The sequence below is a fragment of the Leptodactylus fuscus genome, chromosome 2, assembly GCF_031893055.1.
Source record: "Leptodactylus fuscus isolate aLepFus1 chromosome 2, aLepFus1.hap2, whole genome shotgun sequence".
Taxonomy (NCBI): domain Eukaryota; kingdom Metazoa; phylum Chordata; class Amphibia; order Anura; family Leptodactylidae; genus Leptodactylus; species Leptodactylus fuscus.
This window is the reverse complement of record NC_134266.1, coordinates 214,154,290-214,167,767: the sequence shown is the minus strand read 5'-3', so window position 1 is coordinate 214,167,767 and position 13,478 is coordinate 214,154,290. Positions and strand designations below refer to the sequence as shown.

General features: G+C 39.3%; 1 protein-coding gene across 2 annotated transcripts in view; it reads right to left on the bottom strand.

The window, feature by feature from the left end:
* Positions 1 to 13,478, bottom strand: part of LRCH1 (leucine rich repeats and calponin homology domain containing 1) — a 147,827-nt gene that overhangs the window by 53,187 nt on the left and 81,162 nt on the right. For both annotated transcript variants that reach the window (XM_075265495.1, XM_075265493.1), the window contains exons 3-7: positions 13,257 to 13,383; positions 11,356 to 11,461; positions 8,007 to 8,143; positions 5,026 to 5,156; positions 3,685 to 3,769 (exon numbers count right to left, since the gene is read on the bottom strand). In XM_075265495.1, the coding sequence (XP_075121596.1) occupies positions 3,685 to 3,769; positions 5,026 to 5,156; positions 8,007 to 8,143; positions 11,356 to 11,461; positions 13,257 to 13,383 (586 nt within the window). The remainder of the gene's footprint in view (positions 1 to 3,684; positions 3,770 to 5,025; positions 5,157 to 8,006; positions 8,144 to 11,355; positions 11,462 to 13,256; positions 13,384 to 13,478) is intronic.

The window sequence follows — 13,478 nt, the reverse complement described above, 5'->3', positions numbered from 1 at the left end:
GAAACACATACCATAGATCATTGTTCACAAAGGGGGCGTTCACACTACCATTGATGTCCGTTCAGCAGTGTCCGTGGCTGTCGTCCGTACAAGATTATAGTAACGGACACTAGCTGTGTCTGTTTGCAATTTCCATTCATTTCAATGGGATTTTATCTTGTGTCCTTTAGTGTCCGTTTATAACCATGTCCGTTTTTTCAAGCGGACAAAGAAATCCTACATGCTGGACTTTTCTGTCCATTTGAAAAAACGGCCAGCAAGTGTCCGTTTTTTTTTGTTTTTTTTTAACATTGAGCTCTATGTGTCTGTTTATTTTCTGCGCATGAAAGCATAGGGGGCGTTCACACTACCGTCATTGTCCGACAGGTAGTGTCCGCTGCTAAAATCTTGTGTCCGTGACATTTTTCATTCATTTAAATGGCGATCGGGTGCGTTGTTTTACACTCTGTGCCTGTCCTTAAGTGTCCGTTCGTAAAGATGTCCGACTTTTCAAGCGGACAGAAAAAACCTACCCGATCGCCATTTAAATGAATGAAAAATGTCACGGACACAGATAGTGTCCGCTGCTAATGTCCATGCAAGACTACCTGTCGGACAATGACGGTAGTGTGAATGCTCCCATAAACAGCAAAAAAAAAAATGGACACCAACTGATGCTAACTGATACTGATGCTAACTGATACTCAGTAATAGTATGTCACGACATCTATTACGTTTACACTCAACTCAGTAATATTACCCTGCTGCCTCCCTTTCACCAAAAATAGTTGCGATGGCTGCTGTTCCCTACAGCAGACCATCACAGTTAAGTCAAAAAAGACAAAAGGTGGCGGTCCCACACTAGTGATCGCCACCATTAGCCACTGACGAATGGCGGTGATTGCAAAAGTGGGATTGCTACCATTTTTTTTTCATTGTGTGTACAAGCTGGGATGGCTTCTGTCTAGGACAGCAGACCATTCCAGCTAACTGCCGGGTGACAAATGTCAGCGGTCCCACATCAGCAATCGCCGCCATTAGTCACATGGATAATGGTGGCGATTGTGGAAGTGTGACCGCTGCCATTTGAGTTCTTATCACCGCATGAATGAAATGCCTGCTGTGATAGCTGCTGTAAAGGACATCAGACCATTCAACAGGAGGTCCCAGGAAGTGAAGAAATGGTGGCAATCCTAGCGCCGACCGCCACCATTGCACATGTGGATAATGGCAAAACAAAATCTTGAAAATTTACTCGAAAATCTGACAATTTGCTACTAGATTTATAAGCCTTCTAACATCCTAGAAAAGTAAAAGGACCTTAAAGAAAAAATGCCAATATAAAGTAGACATATGGTTAATGTTAATTAGGAAGAATTTTGTGTGTTATGACTGTCTGTGTTTTTACCATAAGAACAGAAACTTTCAAAATTGATAATTTTATGAAATTTTCAGTATATTGTCCTTTTTTTTAACAAACAAACGCAAAGTATAATGACCAAAATTTACCACCAATCTCATCCACAGATGCCATGTTAGTGAGTGATGCATGTAAACGATTTAAACACTGAAACCCTTTTAAAGAGGACTTCTGATATATACTAGCCCGACAGAGGTCAAAATGGACAGTCTTTTGGCCTCCATCAGGTGAATGGGATCTTGTGAATATACATTCACACATACAGTAAATGGGCACAGTAGCAGTTATGTGGGGTACAGGCTCATGTGACCACTGCAAGCAGTCATAGTATTAATTCATACTTGCCAACATTTTTGATGGGGTGTCTGGGAAAGTAGTGTCCTACGTGCAATTTTCGGGCACTAAATGTTCTGAACACTCCCCTTTTTTTGGACATGACCAGTACACAAAGTGCCCAAGTCACATATAATGTGACTGCTACCCCGGTGGCCTGGAAGATTAACCTGCTGTTCCAGGAGTCTGGATGGTCAACCCTTTTTTTGGGAGACACAGCGTATTTGGGAGAGTTGGGATATACAAATGAACTGTAGTGATCACATGAATTTCAGCATATCATTGTTGTAGAACAGGAAGCAAAGACTAGAAGGCACCACTATAGCATCTGTGCTGGAGCAGTGGGAAATTAAAGAAATGAGTTACATATAATTGGGGAGGGGGTCAGTTGAGGGACCACACGTGGGGGTGTCTGAATAAAATTCCTAAATGCTATTTCACGTACCTGTACGTCAGGGAATGTGGGTAGTTCCTGCATGCCCACATACAGGTATGTGAGGATGATCGAGCGGGATCAGAAGCAGAGCCCATGCAATAACTGCGAGAGCCCGGCTGTATCTGACAGCCAAGCTTCTGCTACAACAGCGGGGACGGTGATAACACCGATCCCTGCTGTTTATCCCTTAAGATGCCATGGTCAATAGCGACCGTGGCATCTTACAGGTCTCAAAGTGAAAGTAAAACTATCCAGCAGCATAGGGAGCGGGTGTTAGCTCAAACTCACAACTAACACATTGCTCCTTAAACCCACGATCAAAGCTGAGCTCAAACATGACCACGGCATCCAAGGGGTTCCGCCTGGTCAAGTGTCCCTCGGCACCCTCGGTGGCGAGATTGGGGGGTTTCTGCAGCCTGGGGTCTGCCCAGTGACCCCGGGCTACTAGGTGCTCCCACACACCTGATTCACCCTGCCAGGAAATGAGGAAGTCAGCTTATGCATCTGCATAGGCTGACTTCCTTTATAGACTACAATACACATGTATTGCAATCTATAGTGATCCAGTGGATCGCTGGTTCGGGTTTATATAAGAGCTATTAAGGGCATTATTAATATAAGGGAGGGTATTTTTGAAAATGGGGTGATTTATCGGGGGTTTCTAATATACAGTCCTTTATAATCCTCTTCAGAACTGAAGTGGTTCCTGAAAAATTAGTTTGGGAAATTTTCTTGTAAATTTGGACAAACGCTGTTACACTTGTAAGATTTATAATATCCAAAATAAATTAAATGACAACTAAAAGATGATGCCAGTATAAAGCAGAGATATGGTAGATAATATTTACCAATGTATTTGGATAATAGAACTATCTATTTGAAAAGCAGACGATTTCACATTTTGAAAGTAGCGATATTTTACAAATTTCCATCAAATTTCCTTATTTTTTTATAACTAAATACAAAAATATTGATTAGCGTTTACCAATAACATGAGGTACAATATGTCACAAAAAACAATCTCAAATTCATTTGTGTAAGTTAAAGCTTCTCAAAGTTATTGTCAAATAAAGTGACACAGTGTCAGTGTGACAAGTGTCAGTTTTTAAAAATGAGGCCTGGTCCTTAAGGCACCTTTGGGCTGTGTCCTTAAGGGGTTAACATCAGTTAGCGTCAGTTAATGTCCGTTATGATAGGTGTCGGGTTTTTTCTGTTAAGTGGACACCTTCATAACGGAATCCAACGGTAGTGTGAACCCTGCCTAAAGCATTATTACATAGAGGATGTGTTGTTATACCATCTATGTTTTCAACAATAGAGAAAGATGCTATTTGTAGTGACTATGATAACAAATTGTATTTAAAAGGCTGTTGTGTGGAGACTACTTAAGGTCACCACCACACATGACTCATCTATAAAACAATGGAAGGCGCAATAGACATTGATGATGTGACAAAATACCAGCAAATAGTAAAGACAATGCAGATAAAAAGTGCAGGACTAAATGGCAGATTACCTCTATGGCTGATAAACGCTTTTCCCCGCTGTCACTGCCAACACCAGAGTCAGAGTCCTTCTTTAATGGGAAAATGTCTTCAATGCTAAATATGCACAAAATAAATCCCATCAATAATGTAAATGCAGCAAGTATGGCAGTCGATGGGTAGCACTCCTGAATCCAACCAAGGACAACATCTGCAGACTGTATGTTCTGCTGTGTTTGCACAGGTTTCCCCTGTCTGCTCTGGGTTCCTTCCACACTCCAAAGACATACTGATAGGGAATTTAGATGGGAGCCCAATATGGGACAATGACTGTAAAGCGCTGTGGAATATGATGGCGCTACACAACTAAAAGTACTAAATATGGAAGCTTTAGTAGCATTGTTATGCAATGTGGATGACATTATAGGCTAAGAATCCTGAAAATCTCCACCCCACATCAGTCTTTGGAATGTGTGATTACTTCTTAGCCAATTTCCTTAATTTGCATGGAGTTATAAGGTTTGGTTGTTCTTGTTAACATCCTCCACGCCCAGCATAAAATCTGTTTACAGGTAAAAGAAACTAGGCTGTGCCATACCGTATCTATACAGGGGAATGAAAAAGGGTGGCATACGCTGCATAAGTAAGGGCGATGATACCATTAAGATAATTGCAGCAAATTATTGTTACATCTTTCCATGCCCTATTGTCTTAGGTCATAGATAATTCTCACAGATTGTAGGTATTTCTATAAGGGCTAATACACATGGCTCTATTTGCAGCCTTGTTCGGTACAGACCTGTAACAGGATACCTGTAAATGTGCATTGTATCTTAGTGTTTCTCTGTAGGCTTTTGTTATCATACTGAAACATACAGTCTTTTATGACAGATCATAAACAGAATATCTCCTATATATACACCTGGAATAACATGGTAGTACAGAGGACTCACTAAGCCACTGTGTAGCCTCCTGTACATGTTATATAGTTGCAATGATTAGACTATAAGGCTCTATCTGCCCTTACATACTATAGTACCAAATCACATACTAATAAAAGAATGATCGGAGGGTCTTATATGTCTGGGACTCTTATCAAGAGCAACTTAATGGCAACTTTAGAAAGAAAACACTTTCTATGAAGAGTGACTGCAGATCCACAGGCTACGCTCTCTCCATGAACTGGGAACTATATTTTATGTAATAATGGAGTTTTCTGAGGTTGGACCCTTGGCTGTTATGAAGAAGAAGAAGCTGATTGTGGCGACCGATCCCATTTCCTTTGTGTAGTTCCATAAATTGTGAGTTTTCAAAGATGTATCATAGTGACGAACAGTAAAAGGTATCACTGTAAAGATATTGTGTAGCTTTACCTTTCCTCTACGTGTTGCTGCAGAATCGGCCTCTCAATGGCATGAAGATAAAACGCATCTCCTGTTTTTTCCATCTGACACGCTTGTATACTTAAATATTTGAATATATGTATTTTACCTTTTATGCAAATCTAGAAAAGATGAAGTGTTTTCAATTATACAAATACATGCTGTCAAGAATGGTAAGGCATATTTATCAATTGTAAAAGTTACAAAATCTATAACATTGTAACATAACACTAGTAACAATACTAAGGTAACATTAAAAGGATAAGAAAATAGGAGACTTGGGCCATCTACAGAGACAAGGTGTCTTTCTTTCAGTTACCTTCATTTGATAACAAGAGCACAGTATCCATTACCCCTGAGTAAATACTAAAATGCACAGCAGATGATAATATACAATATGTGGATCCTGCTTCAGGCTCAGGCCCCACGTAGTGAAAAGCAGCTAAAAAATGCTGTGTAAAAAACCACAGCAGATTTTTTCCTCAACATTTTTTATTGCGTTTTTGAGTTTTTCGCTGAGGATTTTCTTCCCTTATTAAACCTATAGGGAAAAGATCAGCGTTATCTGAGCTCTGACAGTGTCCGTCTCTGATTGGACAGTCTCAGAGAGCTCAGAATCATGCCCCCTCCTGTCTGACACCGTCCAATTGACAGCAGACGTCAAATGAACATATAAAGGCACCAAAACTAACCACACTGATTACTCAGGAACAGTGGGAGCTATAGAAAACATGTAATCTGTGCCGGAATTAATGGAGGGGAATCTATTAAAAGATGCAATAAGAGGTAGTAGAGGTGCTGAAAGGCCCACTTTATAGATAGTGCTGTCCAATAAGCAACAATACAGGGCCATCAAATGGTAAAAACTAAAGGTTTATGTTTAGTATAGGTCATGAATATTAGACAGGTATCGGTCCCATTCTTTGTACCCATGCCAATAATTTGTTTAAAGGGGGGAAAGGCACTTCTGTGAGTACAGCAGCTTCTTCAAACAGGTTGCTTGCTGGTTTGTACTGAGAAACCCATACTTACATAGCGACTGTTTTCACATCAATGGGACAATGTTCAAATCACAGAACCACTTTTGTAGGTCTGCAGTATCCACTCCAGTCTGCAGTATCCACCCCATAATCCTGACCATAAAGATGGCTCCCATTGAAATCAATGGGAGCCGGTCAGGTCTTTTTTTCCAAGAGACGGTTTGTACCGGCTCCCAGAAAAAGAAGCGAGATGCTCATTCTTCAGGCCGATTAGCCTCGCGAATTGGCCTGAAGACACTCCCTTTTCCCAACTAGGCCCATTCATTGGGCCTAATCCGGAGCCGAGTGCGCAACTAGATGCCGGTGCAGTGCACTGGCATTCAGTCGCGGCTATCCGTTTTCTGGTCCGGAACCTTAGATGGCCTCTGTGAACTTATCATTCATACGGAGTTTTTTGTCGCTGATTTTGACGCTGAATCCGCCTCAAAATCAGTCTCCAAAAAAAGCCTCCTAATAGAGTTTTATTGGGAGGCTTTTTTTGAAGGCTGATTTTGAGACGGATTCCTAACCAAATTCCTGACCAAAAAAGTCTGTGTGAACTCAGCCTAAGGGTAAGTTCAGATGGGGTTTTCTTGAACCAGAACCTTAAGCGGAGGCCACCTCAGTTTCCGGTTCAAAAACCAGGTAGCCGCAACTGAAAAGCAGTACACTACACCGGCATACAGCCACGCACCCTAGTCGGGAGGAGGGTGCATCTTCAGGCCAAATAGTGAGGCGAATCGGCCTGAAGAATGAGCATCTTGCTGCTTTTTTCCGGGAGCCGGAAGAAACGGCTCCCAGAAAAAACTGCAGAGCAGCTCACATTGATTTCAATGGGAGCCATCTTTTTGGTCAGGATTTTGAGGCGGATACGGCATCAAAATCCACAGTAAAACCACAGTAAAAACAAGAAATGATAATTTCTAACATCACAATAAGAAAAGATAGAATCCGAGTTGTGTTACTTTTTATTTGTGATTACTTATGTTCCGAACATAAAAGCTTCAGTCGCTGGCACAATCCTCAGCTTGTACTATATACATATCCCTCCTCCTTAAGACTTTTAGCTGTCCTCCTGATCTTTCCGTTCACCGGCGGGAATAGATTTTGGTTCTTTGCTTTGATCTAAAGGTTTTGTTTTCCTAATCTCATTTGTTCTAAAACAAGAATACATTTCTTTTGTGGAAACAACAGCTTTTCAGTTCTTTGGCCAATGCACCTGCACAAGACGCCATTAGATTAAAGCGACTAAGACTCTAAAGAAAATAGCTTAGTGCTGAAATAACATCTTCCTACACAATTATTTATAGTCCATGGACAATAATGTATGTATACTTTATAACACAATTTATTAAAAATGATCATTTACAAACATTCTGCACTTTCAGTCATACTGAAAGTCATGATTGATCTCTTGGCACATCAATGGGATGACTTCTAAGTAATGCAGACTTTTCTTACATATTTAAAGGGCATCTGCCACCAACAAAAATGCCTCTAAGCCACTTACGTGCTGTTGTATACAAGGGATATTACTACTGAAAAATCAGCTTTTAATCTGTATGGAGATTTGCTATTTAGTGCACCCTGGTTGTGAACAGACCTGCTAGAGCACCCATTTATCTTATGGTCATCACACTTTGGGATCTGTAAATCTTCATTTTATGGGGTGGGAACGGAAGTGATCAGATATGAAAGCAGATGCTATGGCAGAGGGGGCCACACCCCCGGTGCACCAAATAGCTAATTGGCATATGGAGTGAAAATTGATTTTCTTCACTGAAAGACCGCCACTGGCACAAGAAAAGCATCACAATGACAATATAGATATATACAGGGAATTTACACATCGACGACAAAATTAGCAGATAATTAGATAAATAATTCCTATAAAAGTGCTATAAAATAATAGTGATGGCTATAATAATCTAAGCAGCAGAATATAACACTCACCTGTGCAGGAGGAGACTGTAGTGGGTTATTCTCAAGTACTAATACTTGTAATTGCACCATTTTTCTAAAACAAAGTGGTAGTATCAGGATTTTATTGCAGGAAAAATCTAACTTTACCAAGGGAAGATCTACTATTTCTGTAAACGAGAATGGATATTTAGTTAGTAGCATGAGACATTAAATTCACAAACCAATACACACCACAGCTTACAGTACACTACAAGGAAAAGATCACTTCTGGATTCTCTGAATTTGTCCTGTAAAAATCAGACTTTATTTATTAACATTAACTTTACTATTACCCACAAAGCCCACAGATCTGAACAATGAAAGGGGGGTATTGGGGGTCTAAACTACAGTATGGTGACTCTTAATAAATTAGGCTTAATGTTTATAGGACAACGACACAGAATCATGGAGACCTAAAGCTGCCATACATGAAATACAGTATTTATCTGCAGATCCAGCTTATTTTAGTAGCATCTGCTTACTCTTATGTGTATGCTGTCCTGACATCAGATTCTTGGCAGATTTCACTAAATTTCACTAACTCAATCTGCCAATGGTCTGCAGATAAAAGTCTTAGGGTCCATTCACACGGGGGAAAATAGTGAGGAATTCGGTATGGAATTTCAGCGCTGAAAAAAAAGCCTCCCATTGACTTCAATGGGTTCCTTTTTTCTTCACCATTTTCCTCTGTGTGAATGGACCTTTACGATTAAGGCTGGGTTCACACTACCGGTGAATTCCGTTATGAAGGAGAAACGTTTCGTCACAGTGGCAAAATCCTCTGTATCCAGCCCTGTACTTAGTGATCAGCAAAGGGAGAATAGGAGAACTGAAAATGAATACTCCAGAGCGACAAATCTCTCTACCTGGTATATCAAAGTCTCTCTCACTTTAGCTGGGTTCACACAGGTTTTTTTGGGCCGGATTTTGACGTGGAATCTGCGCCAGAATTCGGCTCAAAAAAACGCCTCCCATTGAATTCAGTGGGTTCCTTTTTCCTCGAGAGGTTTGTTCCCGTGTAAACCCGGCTTTTATGTAATGAAAAACTGTTTCCCCTACTCCCAATTTATTGCATTAGTCTGAATGGATTATATTTGGTGAAAATCCATCTCATTTCCACCTCTAGGTGTGTAACTTGTAGCACTGTGGTTCCAATAAATTTTACAATGTTTTAACAACCTGTTACAATACATGATTTTATAAGTTCCGAGTCAGTGCAATCCGAGCCTGCACAGTTAATAAAAATGTACATAGAGCGTATATGATATATTTTATACCATTTGTAAAACGATGTGTTCTTACACAGAGCAAAATTACATAAAATTTGACTTATTACAATTATTTCCGCTACAAAATATGTCATCAGTTCAGTTCAACCCTAAAATTTCTCATACTGTTATGACTGTTCCAAGAACAACAGACGAGTGAATTTAATGAAAATCTATACTGCCTCAATTTCATTTCGCAAACCCACCAACAAAAACACAAAATGCAAGTGGATCTGAAATCACAATTCCCTCTTCTTCATTATTGTAAAACTCCACAATCATACATATGTTATTTATACATTTATAACCATGAATATTTTATTCTCATAACCAAATAAAACTTATTTAGGTTGCTATATCGAGTTTTTATTTTCATATGTGAAATAAATTTGCTCTCTACAATTAACATTAGCATGCAAAGTGTCCATTCTAAAACTGTATTATTGGAAATATTGGCATTTTATTATTTTACGCTAGGTTCACAGTAGCAGTGGATGTCTTGCCTTTTCTTTTGGCAAAGAACCAGAAGAGCAAAGGACCACTAAAATAGAGAACACCACTGGAGCTCGAGAGACCTTATTGACTATAATGGAGGTTATTGGATGTCAGATTTTGATTCTTCTTAAGGTTACAGCCCCACACAGTGGGCCGCAGCAAAAATGTGGGGAAAAACTGCAACGGCAACGCATTGCAGTTTTCCTGCAGCTCTTTTCACAGAATGTCTGCAGATCAAGCTTTCTGCTTCAATTATAACTATAGGATATGGGTACAATTGAAATGCTGCGATTTACAATACTGCAATGGTTTTGGAAATCGTAGCGTATATATTTTTCCGCATTGTATGGATGGGATACACTAGAATCGTAAAATCTCGACCTTCAGTTTTAAAACCCATTCACTTGAATGGGTTTGCAAAGGTGACCACCCATGTGCATCTTTAGTCTGTCTGCGGAGAAACCGTTTTTTTTAGTCTGACATGCAGGAATTTGTGTCTGGCAAAAAAAAAAGAAAAAAAAAAAACGTTTTCTCCGGGGACAGGCAGAACACAGGCATTCAACTTTGCAAACATTCAAGTTAATGGGTTTTAAAACTGACCTCCGGTTTTCCATCCCCTGTCCAGTTCCGCCGGGGCAGAGGACGGAAGCCCGGCGTAATGCACACACCGGACACCGAGAGCAAGTGTGAATGAACCCTTACAGAGTTAAAGTGCTAAAGTAAAGTTCAAGTTTTCTGCATTTTACACCTGCTATTGCATATATACTGTGTCATACCCTGTGCCATAATGCCACCACAAAACTTGTGATATAACTCAATGATGTTTGTGAAAATCCCCTTAGGCTGAGGCCCCATGTTGCGGAAAAGCAGCTTCTTTGTTGCAGATTTTGCTGCAATTTTTTGAGCCAAACCTAGGAATAACTACAACAGGAATGGGAAATAGATAGGACGTTCTTATACTTCTCCCTTCTGCTCAATCCACTTCTGGCTTTGGCTCAAAAAACCGCAACAAACTCTGCAACAAATAAGCTGCAATCAAGTGTCCAAACAGAGACTGAGGCAAATGTGAACCTAGTCTTAGGATATGGGAGGAATATGCAAATCTGTCTCCCAAGATGTAAATAGGGAGACAGTGAGTCTGTTATGCTGCCCTCTATAGGAAAAGACCACCTATTAGGTGTGTGGAGACTTATACAGCCTATAGAGGGCAGCATAACAGAGGCACTGTCTCCCTATTTAAATCTTGGGAGACCGATTTGCATATTCCTCCCATAATCCTTTGCAGTGGAGCAACTATGGCTGTATCTCCACACACCTAATAGGTGGTCTCTCCATAAGGATGGACATTATCCCCATAATCTAGCCTTAGGATATGGAGAGTGCCTGCCACATGATCAATGCTTCATTTCACATACAGCTAGTTCTGATAACTTCCCAACATATTTACTTACATATTTGTGTACTATACTAGCACTTTGACAAGCTATAAAAAAAATCCTAATTTTTAGATAACATATTTAGCTCTTGTCTGTAGTGTGAAGTCATTGGGGACATACAAGACACAAGTGAACACTTACCCTGAGGTAAAATCTTTAGATAATTTCTTCTTACATTCAGTTCACGCAGAGACTTAAGCAGACCTATTTGCGGTGGCAATGATGTTATTTCATTACAGCTGATGTCCTGTAGCAATGAATTGAACAAAGCTCAGATGTTACTATAGCACTAGCAACTGAGCCTGAAGCTACACTGAATACTGTCAATATATATTGTATAAGTAAGGTCAGGTTCACATTAGCTTTGTACATCTGATTTTGCATGTATCAGGAAAACCAAAAGAGTATATATTATAAAGGCACAGACTTTAACTAGGCTAACTTAAGGTAACAGTGTATTCTTTGGGTATGTTTGTTGGCTAATATATGTTGGTATACTTTTGCCTTATCTACATTTGACAAGTATGAAGCCTTATGGGTCATTCACTTAGGATGCATTCACACTAGGTTTGGAGTGTACATCTAACGTACATGTATCTATTCTACACAGCGAACAAACGTATATCAACATAATGTATATTGATCCAAACAGCCAAAAGGATTATTATTTTGTCCTCTACTGGATGAATGGAGATCTACGTATACGTTTAACATATATGGAGCCTTTCCAGGACAAACCACCATTAATCCATATTCACATCCTGCATTGTCTGTATCTCCATGTGTTCAATAATATGAAATAACATAGCTGATGTTAATACTCCACATGAACACTGGTAAGATAAAGTTCACATATCATGACAGTTAATAAAATTATATTACAAATTAATCATCCAGAGAAGGAGACATCTAATCCCCTATTTCTCATGGAAAGAGGCCTGTTTTTAATTGTAGTCAGGTAACATGGCTGCTTTTTCTCATTGACTGACTTTACTTGGCACATATACAACAGATACAACAGAAATGAACCTTTCTATTTTAACTATTTGTATAGAATAAATTAGACTAAAATAAAAACTGCTGAATTTATAGAGCAAAATACAATAGAAGTTTTTACTTGAGGCTGGAGATAAGGATGAGATAGCATTCATAATATCTCGATATTCAGCCTAGAGTCATTTTATACACTATATATATATATATATATATATATATATATATATATATATATATATATATCTCCGAACTAAGACAGCACCAACAAGAGAAGGGAGCCAGCCTCAAGGTACAAGTAAGGCAAAACTCCATAGATAATAGTGAAAATTCCATTGCCTCATACAAAGCTCTATGTATGGGGCAATAAGCCAACAAACTTCCATTAATATTTTTTTTGCACTGAACTGGTGTGCTATTCATTTTTGGATTTTTGTCTATCTATCTATCTATCTATCTATCTATCTATCTAGTAAAAAGTTCTGTCCTCATCTATATAATATTCATACCAATGTAGTACCATAACAATGGCACCAATATAGTATGTAACATTATACAGGTCATATCAGAGCAATAACTCAGAGAAATATCTAAATGCTATACATGGGTATAAGAAAGCTGGAATACTAGCAGGATCACATGGCTATATAAGAGACGTCATCATGCCTTGTGTGTCATCACTAAGCCCCAGAACGCTGGCACAGTCGGGTGCATCCTACAATATTACAATGTGCTGCCGCTCTTATAATGCTGCTTTTCACTTCCAGCGTTCTAGTAATCTGTGACAAATTCACCGCTGTCACTTTCGTCTTTTCATTTTCATAAATCTGTTTCACTAAGTGCTTTTCCAAAGGTCTCTCAGTGACTTCGCCAGATTTCTGTTTTCTTTCATAAGAAAGTACCAATTTTCAAGTCATTAGATAAAGTTCACATTATCCCACAGGGTTTGATAAATTTGGCTCACCTAAGATCCCACACATCAGCTTTAGGTTACAATTCCCCTTAAAAAATGCAAGTGAATTATAAAAATATTACATTCAGGGACATACCAGCTCCATTAAGTGCTGTAGCTGACCTATTTCCTCTGGCAGGAATCCAAGCTTATTATTACTTGCAATTAAGACTTTTAGAGGAAGACCACATATGCAGGCTGGCAATGCGGAGAGTTGGTTTCGGCTGAAAAAAAGAGGAAAGAAAATGGTAGTATTCTCCGCCAAGCTTTAATTTTCTTAAGTGATTCATAAAGACATTTAAAAAAAGAGCTGCAAGCT